Source organism: Gopherus evgoodei, chromosome 7, assembly GCF_007399415.2.
Source record: "Gopherus evgoodei ecotype Sinaloan lineage chromosome 7, rGopEvg1_v1.p, whole genome shotgun sequence".
NCBI classification, from domain to species: Eukaryota; Metazoa; Chordata; order Testudines; family Testudinidae; genus Gopherus; species Gopherus evgoodei.
This window is the reverse complement of record NC_044328.1, coordinates 102,159,465-102,178,675: the sequence shown is the minus strand read 5'-3', so window position 1 is coordinate 102,178,675 and position 19,211 is coordinate 102,159,465. Positions and strand designations below refer to the sequence as shown.

General features: G+C 40.2%; 1 protein-coding gene across 2 annotated transcripts in view; it reads left to right on the top strand.

Annotated features, from left to right (window-relative positions):
• The window catches only part of FGD3 (FYVE, RhoGEF and PH domain containing 3), a 183,338-nt gene that overhangs the window by 141,903 nt on the left and 22,224 nt on the right, over positions 1 to 19,211 (top strand). For both annotated transcript variants that reach the window (XM_030569614.1, XM_030569613.1), the window contains exons 10-15: positions 7 to 153; positions 927 to 1,019; positions 2,198 to 2,277; positions 2,688 to 2,718; positions 3,233 to 3,334; positions 9,731 to 9,793. In XM_030569614.1, coding sequence (XP_030425474.1) covers positions 7 to 153; positions 927 to 1,019; positions 2,198 to 2,277; positions 2,688 to 2,718; positions 3,233 to 3,334; positions 9,731 to 9,793 — 516 coding nt within the window. The remainder of the gene's footprint in view (positions 1 to 6; positions 154 to 926; positions 1,020 to 2,197; positions 2,278 to 2,687; positions 2,719 to 3,232; positions 3,335 to 9,730; positions 9,794 to 19,211) is intronic.

Here is a 19,211-nt window from a genome sequence, read left to right as displayed (position 1 = left end):
TTATAGGAAAAGATGCACAAGCTGTTAGAGGTATATGAGCGACTTGGGGGTGAAGAGGATATTGTTAACCCGGCCAATGAACTCATTAAAGAAGGCCATATCCAGAAACTCTCAGCTAAGAATGGCACAGCTCAGGATAGGTACTTGTATCTGGTGAGTTTCTTTCCAATTTATTCACACTCAGATATTCAGTGTTACTGCTATGAAACATTCTCTCCTTTCCTCTTTCTCTGATCATAGTCCAAAATGCGGTGGCCAGCTCTATCCAGATGCCCCTCCACCCTTTCTTCTCCATGGAATTTTCTTTCCTGTTTGATTTGGGGTTAACTCTCTGAAACACGTTGTGTAAAAATGAACTGCATTAAATTATTTATAATAGTTGCCTTTTGTTATGAGACACCAGAGCCCTGACCCTGAGTCATGATGCTTTGCAATCAAAATGTGGATCCCTTCCTATCTGTATCATCTAGCCCAGGGGTGGCCAACTGGTGGCTCCAGAGGCTCTTCAGAAGTTAATATGCGGCTCCTTGTATAGGCACCGACTCCGGGGCTGGAGCTACAGGCGCCAACTTTCCAGTGTGCCAGGGGTGCTCACTATTCAACCCCTAGCTCTGCCACAGGCCCTGCCCCCACTCCACCCCTTTCTGCCCCCTCCTCTCAGCCTGCCGTGCCCTCGCTCCTCCCCCATCCCCCTCAGAGCCTCCTGCTCACCATGAAACAGCTGATTGGGAGGTGCGAGGAGGGAGGGGGAGGTACTGATCACTGGGGTTATCAGTGGGTGTGATGCACTGGAAGTGGAGTGGGGGTTGGGAAGCTAATGGGGGGCTGCTGACTTACTGTGGCTCTTTGGCAATGTACATTGATAAATTCTGGTTCCTACTCAGGTTGCCTCCCCTGATCTAGTACATATCTTTTCTCCACTACAGTTTAACAGCATGGTGTTATACTGTGTGCCAAAACTGAGGCTGATAGGCCAGAAGTTCAGTGTTCGAGAAAAGATGGACATTGCAGGCTTGCAGGTTGGTATCTACTTTTTGTGCTTAATCGCAGTTCTTCTCTATAGCCAAAAGGGCAGTGACACATTGGCTTTGGGGCTGATGCCAGTCCATGGCTGGAAGTTGATAATACTCCTGACTATAAGGCAGGTAGGCGTCATCACAGAATTATCTGCCTGTGCTAGTCCATTAGCTTATTCTGTCACTCTGGGGAGCTAGGCTGTCAGTAACAGTGCCACTCCAATTAAGTTGATGGTGTCACAGCAATCAGCTTTTTCACTCTTCAGCTTGGCGTTTGGTTTGGAAATGAGCTCAAACTTCGAGGTCTAAGGGTTGGTTGAATGTTGTCAGGAAACCAAAATTAGGTCAGTATCCTCAAGAGGTGTACCAATAAACGCTGGTGTCCATGGACTGGTTCAGACATCTGTGAGCTAATGCACTAGTTTCCTACACTCCTGTCAGATGTACTATGGAATTTAACCGTCAAGTATATTTCCTCTGGTACCTCATAAATAGAAATATTGTGCTGCATATTTTCTATGCTGACCTCTTGACATACTTCATCAAGTGATCAAAAGTTCTGAGTGTGCGAATTGCATACAATAGAATTTGCCAATAACTGTGGCGAGTATAAAGTGGGAACAGGGGCATCTCTCTCAATTATACATCATTGTTAAATACGCGATATGACTCCTTCAGACCCAGATTTACCACGCTGCCGTTCAAACCTGGGAGACGATATAGCAGCTCATTACACATACCTAAATTGGAAGCTCTTACTGGGTATGTGTGACTTTGAGCATAAGTAGGCAAGTAAGGTCCCTGACTGCTGCTTCCTCTCCTGCACAGATTGCTGTGGGGTGAATGGGAAGGAGCAGGGAATAGGCAAAATTTTGACTGCATCCAACTTACAATGTAAACTTTTTGAGGTATGGGACCAGATCCTGTCCTGTGTTTGTACAATGCCTCACACAGTGGGGTCTGGTTCCATGATTGCATCTCCTCTAGGCACTACCACAATACAAATAATACATAATAATACATAATAATTATAATAATAATTAAAAGAATCCCTCCATCATTTTAAGCTTTCTGCTCTATTATTTTTGATAGTCACCCCAGCTTGGATGTTTAGATCGTTGAATGTAGTGTTTGGAAATAGTTATAATGAAAAATATAAATTATCGACTTGCTTTTTCCAGGTCCAGGAAATTGTCAAGCAAAATGTGACTCATACATTTTCGATAACAGGAAAAAAGAGATCCTTGGAACTCCAAGCTAGGTACAATGTTTCTTCTGACTTCCAGAGTCTGTGAATAGGCACACTATATTTCGGAGATAGGGACATGACTATGCTAGAATGACCTCGTTTCAGACCATGAGATCAATAACAAACATGATAAATTACACTACGGGTAATTTTCTGCTGTTAAGTCAAAGCATATTAAAGTGCAACATTGATTTGCATTCATTATTAAACAAACAGCTTATAATGGGCTGATAGATTGAATTCCAGCACCATGTCATGACTTTTGGTAATTATTATTTAAGGTCAACATTATGAATGTTTATAAGGAAGCTGGTGTAAAAGATAAAATTATTTCTGGAAATAAAACTGTGAGAATATCAATATTTTGACTTACTGAAAATACTAAATTTAGAGCAAATGTATCTTGTCTTTTCTTTTTACAGGACAGAAGAGGAGAAAAGAGAATGGATTCAGGTTAATAAAAAAACATTGTTATTACTGACGGAAATCCCCATATATCCAGCTCATTTCATTGATAACATTCTCACATTTGGATTATGAACAAATGGAAATTGTATGTAAGAAATAAGGCAGAATGACCTGGAGGGCTTAGTATGGAGTAGGAAGTCCTGCATTCTAACCATGGCTCTGCCACTGACTTTGCTGTCTATCTTTGTGTAATCCACTTTGTCTCTCTGCCACAGTCACCCCATCTCTAAAATGAGGACAGCAATCCCTAGGTGCAGTTAGAAGGAGAGGTCAGCTTCACGTGCCGCAAGAGAAGACCCTGGTTTCTGAGATTAGTTAGTACGTACCTTGCAAGTGGAAGACTGATAGAAGACTAAAAATCTTGTAAGAACAAAGAATTGTGACAGTTAGTTTATCCGCCTCTCAGTTTTCCACTAGAGCAAAGATTCTGCCAGTTTTCCTGAACCAGAATTTTTCCAGGACATGCTTTGTGACCCCTTCCCCTGGCTTTTTTTTTCAGGTCATTCAAGCAACAATTGAAAAACATAAACAGAACAGTGAAACATTTAGGGCTTTTAATAGCTCCTTTTCTCAAGAAGATGAGCATCTTCCAGACTCTTCGGTAAGCATGAATGATAATTCTGCCTGTCCGTATTTTTCATAAGTATTTTCCACAGACCTTTTTCCTGGACTCATATACAACTAATTTTCTTTTTTAACACTGTAATCCTATTCTTGATTTTTGTATTACATTGTTATGCAGTTCAGACCCATTTTTCTGGGTCTCAAATTTATGTCAGTCATGGTTATCCAGCCATGCAGGTATGGAATCAAATTACCCAGGGTAATTCAGTGCAGTGATCTGTCAGTCAGGTTTTCCAGGCTACTAGCTTATTTGGCATAACAAGTGTAATTTTTCAGTGTTCTGAGTGGTTGGCTGTCTGGAATGAAGTTTGTGCAACTGAATGGTTTTGCACACTACCTTTTTTGAGAGATGCATTTTGTTGGGAGTTTCTTCTCAATTGCATACCTCTTACAGAATAGTCCTATGGAATTGAATAGAAAAAGGTAACTTTTGGAGTTTTTTAATGGTAACAGCCTAAAAAAATTAATAGAGAATGATATGTAGATCCTAGCAATAGAGTTTTATGTGATTGTTCAAAAACACCTGTTGAGAGCCACCTTTATTAAATTCTGCACATTTTAAGAGAAGTGTCTATATTAATTTTTATAAGGGTTCATCATTTTAAAATTCTGTAGGACTTTTCCATAAGGGAGGTGGCTCCTCTGGTGCTTGGTTTCAGGTAGTCACTCAAAATTGATAATGATAAAGACCAAGGCCAGGGTCACGTAAATAAAAAAACACAATAGAAGGGGCCTCTGAGGGAGGGAAATGTCCATGTGAATTCCAAGTAGAACCAACCCTTGGAGTCATGTGGCCTGCCCTTAGTACTGGCAGATCTCAGAGCAGAGTGTCTAGGTCTGTCCCTCCCAATTCCCTTCAAGTGCAAATCTGTTGGAGCCTCCTTTTTCAGGGACTCACCTTTCCTAGGCTGCTCTGATGCCCATGAGGAGCACTCTGCAGAAGAGGCAATGCAGCTCCATGCAGCATTACTTCTGGGGGTAATACCCCCAGAGCCTGAGTGAGGGATGTTATGTATACATCTCATCCCAGCACGGCCCCTGGACTGCAAGGAGAGGTCTATACAAGGTCCAGAGGTGCAGTGGGAGTGGGTGAGCCCTTCCTTCCTTGATGAACAGATAGGATCCTTTTGCAGAGAGTTCCTTTCACATGCCAGACAAGGGACACAAAGTAGCCCCAAATTATTCATCACTTAGTAATAACGTGTTTAAAATCAGAATTAACTAGGGGAAAAACCCGAACCCCATAACCTTATATTTAGGTTCCATGGGCTGCTTTCAACGCAGAAGTGTTCAGATAGAGCATCCTCTTGTTAATGGCCAAATTAACTAGCAGACTTTCCCTATCCAAATAGGACTGACTGATTTCTTCATAGTTATATCTTGCTTCTTAATCTCCAGTTTACTTTGAGATTGTGAACACCAGGTGGCCAAGTGTTCACACACTAGTAGTTCATAAAATGACAAACAGGGAATAAATGATTCATTTCTCTGCTGTGATGTGAATGCAATATACACGTTAATTTCCTCTGTACCAGATTGCTCATCTATGTTTTCAGAGGAGCAAATTATCTGTATGATCCACTTTGAGATTTGATGTCAAGCCGAACGTGCAATAAATTGCTATCAGTTAAAAAGAGCTGAATTGAAACTGTAAATATGGAAAACTGGACAAATACCAAGAGCAATCTCAGAGCAGCAATTTTATCACATTGTAGGTATCTCACATAAGTTTGCCATTGTCATGAGATATTAGACAGATCAGGACACATTAGAGTGAGAAATAGATGACTACTTATCCTCGCTTTCTCTTGTATGACAAGAATGACTGCATTCTGACTGGCTATAATTTACGTTTATATCAGCTCCTACAAATGATGTGACTTCTGTTGTGATCCATGTTCAGTGCAGTACATTGGAGCAAGTTGTTTGCTCATTTGTCAGGGCAGAATGGGCCCTGGATCTAGCAAGCTCAGGGGAAGATCTGAAATATGTTGAGACTCCGCACACTATGAGCTTGGCATCCAGTATTTGTGCTGAATTGGCAGTCATTAGTGGCTGTTGCAATGCACAAGAGTCAGTCTTTGGTGTAAGTTCATAGATGACTCCTAACACTTTTGTTAACTGAATTCCCATAATCAAAGGTCAGTGACATGACTAAAGTGTAGGTTTTTACTTACTGTTATATACATTAGGCTGAACATTTCAGTTATGCAATAGGGATGCTGAGAAATAATTGAACTAGGACTGAGTGCAGCTTCCACCAGAGCTTGTCAATGTTCTTCCATTGCCAGCTTGGAGGGCTTCTGAGGAGTGACTCAGGTGCTCCCAGTCTGTATATCTAGTGAAGTGTCCAGTCCCTTCTACTTTTAGGAAAGAGAAACCAAGTTCAATCCTGAAGTTGGATCCCAGCATGGCAGTGCATTGAGTTCCCCACTGACTGTACTAGTATTTTAAGCTGAGATTTAAAGACTTGATTATAAAATATATATTCTTTTTACTAATTTTAAAAATCAGGTCAATATGTCACCCAGAGTCTGTGATTGTTCACTGACAAGAATCTGTGTGCTAGTGATCTGCAGATGCAAAAAGGCATTTACACGTTCAAATCAGACAGTGTGGGCATCAACCTCCAGGAGCTCCAGGTGCCTCTTTTCTGCCACAAAATAGATGAATGTACATTTTTGTGACCAAGAACTAGAAAGTCTGAGTAGGACATAGCAAAACTCAGTTTATGGGTTGTTGGCGTCCCTTTGCAGGATCTAGCCCTTACCAGGCCGGAGAGAATGTTGTGTGTAAGGAAGTGTAGCTGTAAGTGTCACTGTTTCAAAACAGTTCTGAAAATGTGCATGCCTGTTCAAATTTCCTCTCTCTTCCCATTATTGAATCCTAACCACTGACCACTGTATCAGAAAATCAGGTCTGGGTGCTTCTGGGAGGATGGTGGGGTAAGTAAATGGGCTCAAGGGAGGGTGCTATTGTAACCTTGGCCTAGTTCTGCTGCCAAGCTTATAGGTATTGCTTACTCCGCAATTTCTGATATAATCTGAAAAAAGGGCTCCAAACCTGAAAAACAGTTCCTGAGCCTCTCTCTTAGCTGGATATTGCTGTTGTTTTTAACACCCACTTGTTGTGTCTCTTAATATGTTTGCATAGCACCTAGCACAGTGGGGCCATGACAGTATAAATAACAGAGTAATCATTAATTCACACCTTAGGAAAGATTTGTTGAGTGAGCGAAGATTGAGCCTGGTTATTGGCTAGTTGTTTTTCCTCCTCTCCATCAACCACAGGATCAGAGCAGCATCAGTTTCGAAGGAGTCTCTTTTGAGTCACTTGAGATTCCATTGCAGCACCACTCCTTTAGATAGAGGACATACATGTGTTTTTTTTTTGAGTCTCCATTTGCCATGGTTAAGGGTACATAAATGTCTCTTCTTATTAAATAATATAAGTGTTCCCAAACAAAATGACTTTTTCCCATTAATTCACAAAAGGCTAGTGGCCCACAATGTGTGGACAGAACCCAATGGTGGAAGTAAACTAAGGAAGAGCCTTGGTTCCTCTTATGCTGAGAGGCTAAACTCTGTACACGTGGGCCTCCCGAGGTCTAGAAGCTGAATTCCAGCACTGGCTGTGTACTGCAATTACTTAGTGCCTTCTGGATCCTGTTAAAATAATGATTCTGTGGTGGAGTTGTTTAGACGAATGAAAAGTGATCATCCTCGTAGTTTTAAAAGTAACTTCAGGGCCATAACTAAGGATTCCAAACTGGCAGGAGTACATGTACATTTTCCAGTAGGAAGGGAGATAAAAATATTTTTCTCTGGAGAGAGAACATTTTTTCCATAGAAGCTTTCTCTCCAGAGAAAATGTGAGATACATACTGGGATGGAGACATCTTAATAGAATCTTAGAAGTTACAGTTAAAGTACTGATGGGAAGCCTATGTCACCAGCAAATATCAGTTGCCAAATGACATTGTACTAGAAACTGCATGGATAGTATACCTACCTCTGAGGGGATTTAGGACTTAGTGTATTCATGTTGGTAAAGCTCTTCTGAGATCTTGTGTAGCTTAAGACTAGAGTGCGCCTGTGGGAGGTGATCAGTTTCTTAGTGTATGTTTTACATATACAAATTTTTGCTTGAGGCTGTTGAAGTGCTTTAGGACAACTAAGATGATTTCCCCCCCCCCACCACCTGGAGGGCATTCTCCACATCTTCATCAAAGCTCACATTCCTCCCACCCCATGATATATATACTCTCTCGAGCCCTTGTGTTCACAGGCTTCATCCTCCTTGCCATCAAGGATTAATTAAGTCTCATCAGTGCTGCTCCTTAACTGATTTGATAGAGTTCTTGTAAGACCCGGTTTTGCTGCTTTCCCTTCTTGCAGAGGAGGGATAGCTCAGTGGTTTGAGCATTGGCCTGCTAAACCCAGGGTTGTTAAGTCAATCCTTGAGGGGACTGTTTAGGGATCTGGGGCCTCCTAGATGACCTCCTGAGAGCCCTTCCAACCCTGATATTCTATTATTCTAATAAGTATGTTGTCTCCAAGGACAGTACTGTTGCCCCTCCCCACAGAAGACAGTGCAGCTGGTTGGGTACATAGAGATCAGCATACGTTTCATTGTCCTAAATAGATGTAATCCCTCTCTCAGCTCTTTCTGGGGTAGTGTCAATCTACCATTCTGGGTTTGCATTGATCTAAACCACATTTGTACGAATTTGGCTCCTATTTGTCTTATAATGTTTGTTCTGAGCAGTTGTTCAATTATGTTAGCATATAAAGGGTTACAACTAGACTTCAAATTTAGCAGCTCTTTCAGTGCTAGTATTTTAGTCCAGTAGCCAAGTCAACAATTCTACAGCACAAATTGTTTTTACAACAAAAATAAAAACTTACTGCTTCTAATTAAAGTTGGAAGATGTAATGTAACTAATGGATTTTTCTGAGCCTATAGATTTGGTCCCAGATCGATGCATTATATTACATGTGTTAAAGTGGGTAATGCGGACTGCATATGGGAGTGATAGGTAGGGGGACTTAATGATAAATAGGGCCTAATCTTTCGAGATGCAGAGCATCTTCTACTTCAGTTTAAGGTAACAAAGGATACAGGTACTCTGCATCTCTCAGCATCAGGCCTGTGTTTATAGAAATGTGGGGCTAGAAAGGGACCTCAGTAAGTTATCTCTGGTCCATCCACCCACCCTGAAGTAGGAGTAGGTATATCTAAACAGTCCTTGGCAGGTATTTGTCTAACCTGTTCTTAAGCCTCCAATAATAGGGATTCCAGAGCCTCTTCTGGAAGCCTATTCCAGAGCTTAACTAACCCTAGTTAGGTTTTTTGTTTTGTTTTTTTGTTTTTCCATCTAGTAGCTAACCTAAACCTCCTTTGCTACAAACTGGAGTATTATGTAGTGTTCCTACAAGTTATGTCCTTGGTGTTTTTGATTTGATATTTTTAGCTTAATTAAATAAACTGTGTACATATGTTTACATTCTTGGAATGTCTTAACACGAATCAGCTATAAAAACACTTAAATAGGTGAAATCTGTACCAAGGAGCTACACTTCCATCTTAGGGTTCTGATTGTGACAGGTTGGATCACAGAAAACCGCTTGAGGTTGCCGAGTGGTGTGCCAAGACTACCTCTGAGCCTATTTTCCCTGCCAGCTTGGGATTCCAGAACCTTGCCTTATTTGAGCCAGACACACTTGTCTGCTGCAGACATAGACCCAGGTCTGAACCACATCCCCTAAGAGCTGCAGCCTTAACTGCAAACAGCTTAAGAAGTGTTCTTGTCTCCAGCACTCAGATGCTCAGCTCCCAATGGGGTTCAGGCCCCAAATAAGTCCGTTTTACCCTGTATAAAGCGTATACGGGATGAACTCATAAATTGTTATCCCTCTTTAGAGCAATATGCACAGTTATTCCAGTTATGTCATATATACATTCATAAGCATATTTCCATAAAGCCTTATGGGGTGCAGCATCACACTGATGACTACACAAACTACTTTGCTTTTTTAGTTTGTATTATAAGAATCAATGTAGCTGTGAAATTGAAAGTCTGCCCCTTTTTGTTTTATATGTGTAACCCAAAACTTCTCTTCTATTTGTGTGCATGCACATTTCTGAATGTGTAAACAGACCTTTGTAATTCAATGCCATCTGCAAAGTCACCCACTTTGTTGCCAGCTGAATATTCCAGAGTAGTTGAACACACATGCAATTAACATATATTCATAACCAGAACAAATGAGAGGTTAGAAGTGCATTATTCCATGTTTTGATTTTAATGATTAACATAATTTAAGAGGAATCTCCATATTGAAATGTTCTTTGTGATTTTCTTTTCCTTCAGATAGTAAGCACCAGCTCTATAGAATCTATGCCCGGAGCGGATGGCATCAGTGCATCTGGCGGAGTAAGTAATCGTGAAATTAACATTTTTGTTTAGGCAAACTTTAAAACAAAGGGGAGAGAGTTCTGCACCCTCTCAAGCTCTGCTGCTTGTTGCTTTTCCTCCTCCAACCCTGCCCCTCCTCTACCACGTGTGTGTAAATTACACCCACAAGCTCTCATTTGCTGATGTAGAATTTACACCAGCATTTATATCAGCTCTGAATTTGACCCTCTAGTTCTGGCTGAACTCACCATATGCCATGTGAACCTAAACTGAAGGACATTATTTTTCTCAGTTTTTTTAGAACTCTGGTTATTTTCACCATTCAGTGTTGTTATCCAATCATTGACCTGTTTCAGGTGTATGTGTTTGCAATTGTATAATTGAATGTCAGCTTAGAAGTAGAATTTGAGAAATAATTAATCCATAGTATGTTTCGCATTTATTTCTGCTGAGGGCATTGGGTGATAAAAAGGTCAGTTCTTTAACACCCTGGAAGATTGGCTACTGTGCAAGCCAAATATTTTTCATAACAATTTCAACACAGTCCTCATAGCCCTTTGATGTCAGCTGCTGAGTCATTTCACCACTCCTACTCTAACAGGGTTTGTGCACTCATTATCTTCTATTTTGAGTACACTCTTCCCTCCTATCTAAGACTGTCTACCGGAATCCCAGATCTTCAGGAAGGGTCTTAGATACTGCATGACTTCCTTGAACAGCAAGGGCCCTTGCCAAAACTTATCCTGGTTTATTGTGGAACAGTCACAAGTGGTCTTTAATATCATTATTTGCCCAGTGCATGGACTGCAGTCTCCAGGCAGCCTCACATTCTGTCCCTGTCTCATCCCGTTCACTTGTGTAATAGTAGATAGCTTTTGATAGTAGAACCTTAAATGTCCTTGTTGTCCCTTTCTGGAAGCAAATGAGAGATGCTGCATCGTAGCTCTCCTCCTCCTTCCCCCTATTTACTCCCTCTCACTAGTAGGTGGCCTTCTGTGGTTCAGCTACCACATATGTACAGAATCAGCCCAGGACTGCATTTAATAGGATGATTCTCCAAGATCTTTGTCAGGACTGGCACATTGTTAGAGCTCTGCCCAGGAGACACATCCTACTTCAAAAATCAGTAAGCAAAGAGTTAACCAGGGGCGGCCCCAGTTAACTAGGGGCGGCTCCAGGCCCCAGCATGCCAAGCGCGTGCTTGGGGCAGCATGCTGTGGGGGGCGCTCTGCTGGTCGCCAGGAGGGTGGCAGGCAGGCAGCCTTCGGCGGCATGCCTGCGGAGGGTCCGCTGGTCCCGCAGCTTTGGTGGAGCCGTGGGATCAGCGGACCCTCCGCAGGCACGCCTGTGGGAGGTCCACCGAAGCCACGGGACCAGCAACCAGCAGAGCGCCCCCCATGGTTCGACGCCGTGCTTGGGGCGGCGAAATGTCTAGAGCTGCCACTGGGGTTAACAGTTTTGTATAAGTCAGTGTGTTGATGTGTAACACCAGATAAGGGGAGTTGATATAGACAGTTATGATTAAATTAATTACTTTTAATTGAAGTGTACAATTCCTTAGCTGTACCCCATTAACAGCATGTAATCTATTAAAAATGAAAGACTTTTTGAAAACTAGCATAGTTCTCATTATTTATGTTTATTAATATTTTGCACCTCCCTGATAAACAATGAAAATCATATGTCAGTTCTGTTTTTCTTTATAGTTAGTCATACATTCAGTGCTGCAATATTTGAGTTGCAAATATTACAGAAAAATATTTATTTTAAAATAATTGTTTCAATTGTAATTTTAAAAAAATGGAAACATTTCTCTTGGTCTCGTGTTTCATAACAAAATGTTTTAACTAAATCTAACTTTTGTTCAAAGTCCCAATACATATTTGAGTCCAATTACTTTTAATACATATTTGTGTAACAATGGATTTGAATGGTATGTCTTGGTTTGTTTAATAATCTTCCATAAAATTATATTTTAAAGAAAAATAAATTTTAAATAACCCTGGATTTAAATAACATATTTTAGCTGATTAAAAAATTATTCATTGTTCCTCAGGCTAATAAGGCTTATGTTCCCCTGTCTACCTAACAATGATTGTTTCTCATTGTGCTATATTTTAACACAGTTGCGTGACAGAAGAGTATCATCAGCCTGAACTGTGTTGCATGTCACAGCCTTAAGTCATATTTGATTTTAGTTGTCAAACCTGTGAAGAACCATCTCAGTACTCATGTATGTGGAAGTGCACGGATTCTACTTTAATCTTATCCATGTAAACCACTTGGTGGTAGTGGTGGTCAGCAAACTAGTAGCTCCTTTCTGTTTTTGGCTCAATTTAATGAAGAAATATGAAGAAGAATAAGACTTATTTGAAGTGTATTACATATTAGCATAGCCAGATGATAAAGAAATAATGGAAGAAATGCAACAAACGTACAAACACTGCATGATGGTAACTGCTTCCAGCCAACATACACTGCTCATTATACTTTTGTATACTTAAATTCAAACCCAACCTACAGTTCCTAATATTCAGTATAAATGTCTTACACATACAGAAATTGGTATATGATCAAGAATTACATAACTTAAAAAAAAAAACCTGCCGTAAAAAGTGTGAAACATACTATTTTTAATGAGTTAACTCCATTTCACTTAATTCAACACATTTTCAAAGTCTTATGCTGAAGGGGTGTGTGTGTGTGTGTGTGTGTGTGTGTGTGTGTGTGTGTGTGTGTGTGTGTGTGTGTGTGTGTGTGTGTGTGTGTGTGTGTGTGTGTGTGTGTGTTGATGAACAGGTAGTTTTCACATGGAAAATATGTAACCCCATAAAATGGGACGCGAGCTTGGAAATACCTCTGTCCATGCACCTGTCTATATGAGCACCTGATTATCAGTTTGAACTCCTGCATATAACATGCATGTGTGATTTAGGGGCTTTTATTTTAAATAGGGCTGTCAATTAATCATAGTTAACTCATGCAATAAACTCAAAAAAATTAATCACAATTAATTGCAGTAGTAATCTCACTGTTAAACAAGAGAATACAAATATATAAAAATTTCAATTTGTATTCTGTATTGTAATTGAAATAAAAGTGTATATTTTGATTACAAATATTTGCACTATAAAAATGATAAACAGAGAAATAGTATTTTTCAGTTCACCTCATACAAGTACTGTAATGCAATCTCCTTGTCCTGAAAGTGCAACTTACAAATGTAGATTTTGTTGTTATATAATTGCACTCAAAAACAAAACAATGTAAAACTTCAGAGACTACAAGTCCGCTCAGTCCTATTTCTTGTTCAGCCAATCACCAAGACAAACAAGTTTGTTTACATTTACAGGAGATAGTGCTGTCCTCTTCTTATTTATAATGTCATCAAACAGTGAGAACAGACATTTACAAGGCACTTCTGTAACCAGCATTGCAAGATATTTATGTGCCAGATATGCTAAACATTTGTATGCCCCTTCATACTTCAGCCACCATTCCAGAGGACATGCTTCCATGCTGATGATGCTTATTAAAAAAATAATGGATTAATTAAATTTATGACTGAATGCCTTGGGGGAGAATTATATGTCCCCTGTTCTGTTTTACCTGCATTCTGCCATATATTTCATGTTACAGCAGTCTCAGATGATGACCTAGCATGTCATTGTTCATTTGAAGAACATTTTCACTGAAGATTTAACAAAATGCAAAGAAGGTACCAATGTGAGATTTCTAAAGATAGTTACAGCACTGGACCCAAGGTTTAAGCATCTGAGGTGCCTTCCAAAATCTGAAGGGGACGAGGTAGGGAGCATGCTTTTAGAAGTCTTAAAAGAGTAACACTCTGATGCAGAACTACAGAACCTAAACCATGAAAAAAGAAAATCAACCTTCTGCTGGTGGCATCTGACTCAGATAATGAAAATGAATATGCGTTGGTCTGCACTGCTTTGGATTGTTATCGAGCAGAACCCATCATCAGCATGGACACATGTCCCCTGGAATGGTTGTTGAAGCATGAAGGGACATATGAATCTTTAGTGCATCTGGCATGTAAAAATCTTTCACCACTGGTTACAACAGGGCCATATGAATGCCTGTTCTCACTTTCAGGTGACATAGTAAACAAGAAGTGGGCAGCGTTATCTCCTGCAAATATAAACAAACTTGTTTGTCTGAGTGGTGGGCTGAACAAGAAGTAGGACTGAATGGACTTGCAAGCTCTAAAATGGTACATAGTTTTATTTTTAATGCAATTTTTTGTACATAATTCTATATTTGTAAGTTCAACTTTCATGATAGAGTGCATTATAGTTCAATTCACCTGAATTTAAAAATACTATTTCTTTTGTCTTTTTACAGCGCGAACACTTGTAATCAAAAATAAATATGAAGTGAGCACTGTACACTTTGTAATCTGTGTTGTAATTGAAATCAATATTTTTGAAAATGTAGAAAACGTCCAAAAATATGTAAATAAATGGTATTCTATTATTGTTTAACAGTGCAATTAATCACGATTAAGTTTTTTAATTGCTTGATAGCCCTGATTTTAAATACTGGACTAGATATAAGATGAAAGAGAAAAACAAGTTAAAATATAACACGAAAACAATGAAATTACAAAATAGACAATCCCCCAAACCCTTTTCATTCCTTAATGTTATGGTGAACTCTCTTGGCTTTCCTTCCTCCCTCTGAAGTGAAGGAGGCTATAACAGTTTATTATCGATAACTGCTTTTCTAATTTTTCCCTGGCCGAAGCGCTGATCTAGCAAATACTTGTGCATATGCTTAGATTTAAGGCGTGAGTAGTTCCAAAGTATAGTCACTGAAATGGTCTTTCAATTTTTTGATCAAAATTCAAAACTGCAATGAATAGTTTAACTGGAAATCAAAATTTTGAAAATGCAAGATAACTGTAGATTAAAAGCAATTAGTGGTCAAAACTTCTCTTTTTGTGAAAGCAACTCTTAGGCCTCATTCCTGCAAAGAGTTCCATATGCGGTTAACTTTGTAAGTAGTCTCGCTAACCTCAATAGGATTAGATGTATAAGGAAAATTGAGCATTATTATTATTATTTATTATTTTTTGTTTACTCACAGTAAGATCAAAAGGCCTCAGGTGAGGTCAGCCCTCTTTTTGGTAGGTCCTTTTTTAACATATATAATTAATACAGTTGGCCAAAGAGAGAGAGAGATGCTCTGCTGGTAAATGGAGCTATGACAGTTAGGATCTGATCTGGCCTCCAGAACACATGCGTTATTCAAAGCACTCTCTTGACTTGCAAGGAATTCTCTTCAGGCAATGCGTAATTAGCAGTAGATAGCACTGCTTACTGTGTGACCTGTGCTCCATGGAATGCATAGACTGTCTTGTTTAATGTAATTCAGTGCTTAAAACAGAAATCTGAAAGCAAAATCTCTTTGGTTCTGTCCCCATTACTGCCACTGAATAACTATATGACATTAAGTCACTTGACATTTCTGTACCTCAGTTAGCTCATTTTAAGTATGGACCTCAGAGGGGCATTATGAAGCTTAATTAAGGTTTGTCAAATGTTTAGATCTTTGAATGAAAGACTTCTTCAAAAAAAATTTTTTTTTTAGGTTTATTAAAAATAATACAAAGTAAAGTTCTTATCATGGGCTTTAGGTCCCTTTGCCATGCATTAAAATGCAATCATAATCAGCTTACCCGAAACCCAGTCAATATCTCCCTCACTCACAATTCCAGCCTTTCTCTTACCCTTCTGTCCCCCACAATCCCCCTCCCCCAAAGCCTTGGTAAATACATGGGCCTTGCAGTCATGAAGATCAACTGATTCTGGCTATTTTAGGTGAAGAGAGAAGTAGGTTTCAAAGCTGAGCTCTCTCATGGAAAATACCTTACTGGCAGCTTCCTCTTTTTTATGCTATGGAAATGCATATTATTATTATCTCATTTATTAGGGAGCTACAAAGTGCATTCCAAATCAATCAGCTGACTTTCTGCTAAAGTAAACCAGTGTATAGTGGGGAATTTTAAACAATTGTTTCTCCTCACAGCAGTCATTAGTATATATCAACAGTAATGGATATTGTGCATCAGGTAGATATGGCATTGGTCTTACACTGTTCTTTAAGATTACCTTCCAGTAACTTACTGAGAAGGCCAAATTTTCCCCTCAGTTACACCCATGCAACCCCATTAACAGCAATGAAGACGCATAGGTATATATGAGCGCCAAAATCTTTTAGTGCAAATTGAAACAATATAAAACTTTTCCAAGTTTAATTAGCCAGGGATGAAGTGCTTTGCTGTAACCATTTAAGAAGGGTTAATTCCTCTACAGCTGAAAGGAAATGGAGTCTCCTAAACATTTAATTAGTATTAACACCAGAATTAAAGACGTAAAAGACCTCCATCAGAAATGAATGACTTTAGCCAGTAGAAATGCTGGAAAAAATGGATGCTCTTTAGACTCATGCTGTTTAGGGAAAGTATTCCAAGTGTCCTTAATTGTATGCCTTACTTTGAGAAGGTCTGATATAGTCTGAAATGAAACTCAGTGGTAGTACATCATCTAAGACATCTGTAAATGATGTAGTTGTGATAATGTCAGGTTAGCTGCAGCGAACTCTTTACAGGTGAAGTGCAGCACCACATTTGAGCTCTGTGTGTGAGAGGACATGGATCCATAGGAACTCTCTGTTTTGGGCAGTTGTAAATGTGCATGTAAAGAGAGCTCTAGTCATTTTCCTTAAATGAGCAAATCTGTATCATTGCGCTCCATAAAGTTTAACGCAAAACGTCATCTGTACCTATGTAAAGCTTTGCAGTTTTGCCCTTGAAGCAGGAAGGAAGCAAACAAAATTGAAAAGAACAAATTCATTTAAAACTGAGCTTGCAGTCAGGGTAGTTCCTGTATCACTGTTGACTGGCATTCTGCTTTCCACTGTCCCCAGAGAATATCAGAACAGAGGGTCAGTTAGAGGCGTTAGAAAACTTAGGAGTAGAGTAGCAGCTTGGCCCCTTTGGATCACCCTGTCCTGCTCCAAGAAAAGGAGTAGGGCCTGAGAGGAGCAGGGTGAAGGGTACAGTTAGGGCAAGTGAGGGGAACCAAGTTTGTGTGCTGGAGACGAGAGATAGGTAAAGGCTCAGAAGAGCAGGAGGAAGCAAGAGAGCCCAGAGAAAAGAGGAAGAGGGACACTGGCTGGTTGGGAAGGGGAGGCTGTGGCCTGGAGCATGGAAGAAAGTGGTAGTAGATGGTATAGATAGTAAACAAGGTCTCGAGGAGGAGAATGTAGAGGTTAGCTGGTATAGCCACGAAGTATATCATGTGATGATGTTGCTTTCTGACATGCAGATTTTCCCGTGGGATAAAATTATTAAATGTAGCAAATCCTCTTTCTAAAGTGACTTTGTTTGTAGCAGAAGCAGAATCGTGGTCTATTTGCTCTCTCCAGAAATTGCTACTGAGAAATGTAACATAGCTCCCTCCCTCGCCCCTTTCATTTTGCTGAGAGTGAGTGCTCAGGGTTCAAAGTGCTGGCTGCTCATGGTCTTTTCATGGGCTCCCTTGAAATCAGTGAGAATTACAAACATTCAGCACATCTTGGAATCAAGTCTTAGAAACAGTGCTTAAGTGGCTTCCACAGGGGCAGCTACAACATGTTGACTTACTAGACAGGCATCACTCACTGGGTTGGCTTTCACAGTGCTGAGGAGAGAGGGTCTTTTAGAAGGCTACAGGCTTCCCTCAGGGCTGGTATCTCCAGCATGGCAATGAGTGGACCGCTACCTCTGATTTTATGTACTGGCTCCCATCTCTGAATTCCCAAGCCTCTGGAATCCCTCTCCTCTTATGAAAGACTTCAGCTTTCTGCAGATGGAATTATTTGGGTAGATGGCTCTCTCCCATAGGCCTTGTGACTTACCTCTTCTGATGGTGCACAACTCTTGAGGAAGAAGGGTATGTGTGTTTTTCTCCTTGTACAATCACATCCCTTTCTAAATGTAGTCTGTAGGGTGTTCATCCTTTATCTGTTACTACAGGTTCCTTCAGAGTGCTCCGGGCATAACGAAAGCTGAAAACATAGCTGCATTATTGTGAAATTACTGCTTACACCTTACCCTTAAATTGATTGCTGGAGTGCCCATATAAACTCCATAACAAAAATAAAATATCTCTGTTCCTACTTTAGTTATGGGCACATCAGTAAAAATTTACTAGGGAAAGGTTTTTCTCTCAATAGATTGTGAGTGGTTTATCTGAAGCACAGAAATAAGGAGTGAATTATTAAGGCTTTCGTCTTGCAAGTTTCAGTTTGACATTATTTCACTAGTGAAGCTATCTTACGTTACCCTAGTGTGATGTATTTCCTCTGCATAGACATAAGTGAAATTCACACCAGGGACTGTGCCAGAGTAATTTGGTTATAATTTTTTGCACAGAAAGTGTGTGGAAAGTCTCCCATGGTGGTAGTAGTATAGGGTGCCTACAGTCTCCTCTCCTGCTATAAGCTCCAGAGGCAGCCAGGAGAGTCCCCAAAGAGAGTCCCCAAAGTGCTAACCAGGGAGAATGCACAGGAATTTATTAATTCAAACTTATAAGGAGATGCATGTGTCCATCCAGAGCTCTGAGCTTAGGACCATAGTTTTACAAGCTTGTAGACTTTAAGGCCAGAAAGGACCAATCATGGTTATCTAGTTGGACCTCCTGCATATCACAAGCCACAGAAACTCACCCACCCACTCCTGTAATAGGCCCATAACCTCTGCCTGAGTTACTGAAGTCCTCAAATCTTGATTTAAAGACTTCAAGTTACAGCGAATCCATCATTTACTCTAGTTCAAACCCCAAACAATCCATGCCCCATGCTGCAAAGGAAGGGGGAAAAAACCTAGAGTCTCTGCCAGTCTGAGTAAAAGGGGGAAAAAACCTAGAGTCTCTGCCAGTCTGAGAAAATTTCTTGCCAACCCAAAATATGGTGATCAATAACACCTTAAGCATGTGGGTGAGACTCACCATCCAGACATCCAGGAAAGAATTCTCTGTAGTTACTCAGAGCCCTCCCCATCTAGTGTCCCACCTCTGGCCATTGGAGATGTTTGCTAATAGCAGTTGCAGATGGGCTATATGTCATAGTATGGAATCTTTATCATGTCACCCCTCCATAAACTTATCAAGCGCAGTCTTAAAGCAAGTTAGCTCCCACTACTCCCTTTGGAAGGCAGTTCCAAACAATGCCTACTTCAAAACTAATCAGCACATCAGAGAACAAGACTGCTCTTCCCATCCAAGCCACCCTTGCAGAAATCTCCCTCACCCCACAGAGAATAGATAAGTTTTGCAACATAGAATCACAGAACCATAGGGTTAGAAAGGACCACAAAGGTCATCTAGTTCAGCCACCTGCCAAGATGAAGGACATGTTGTGTCTAAACCAT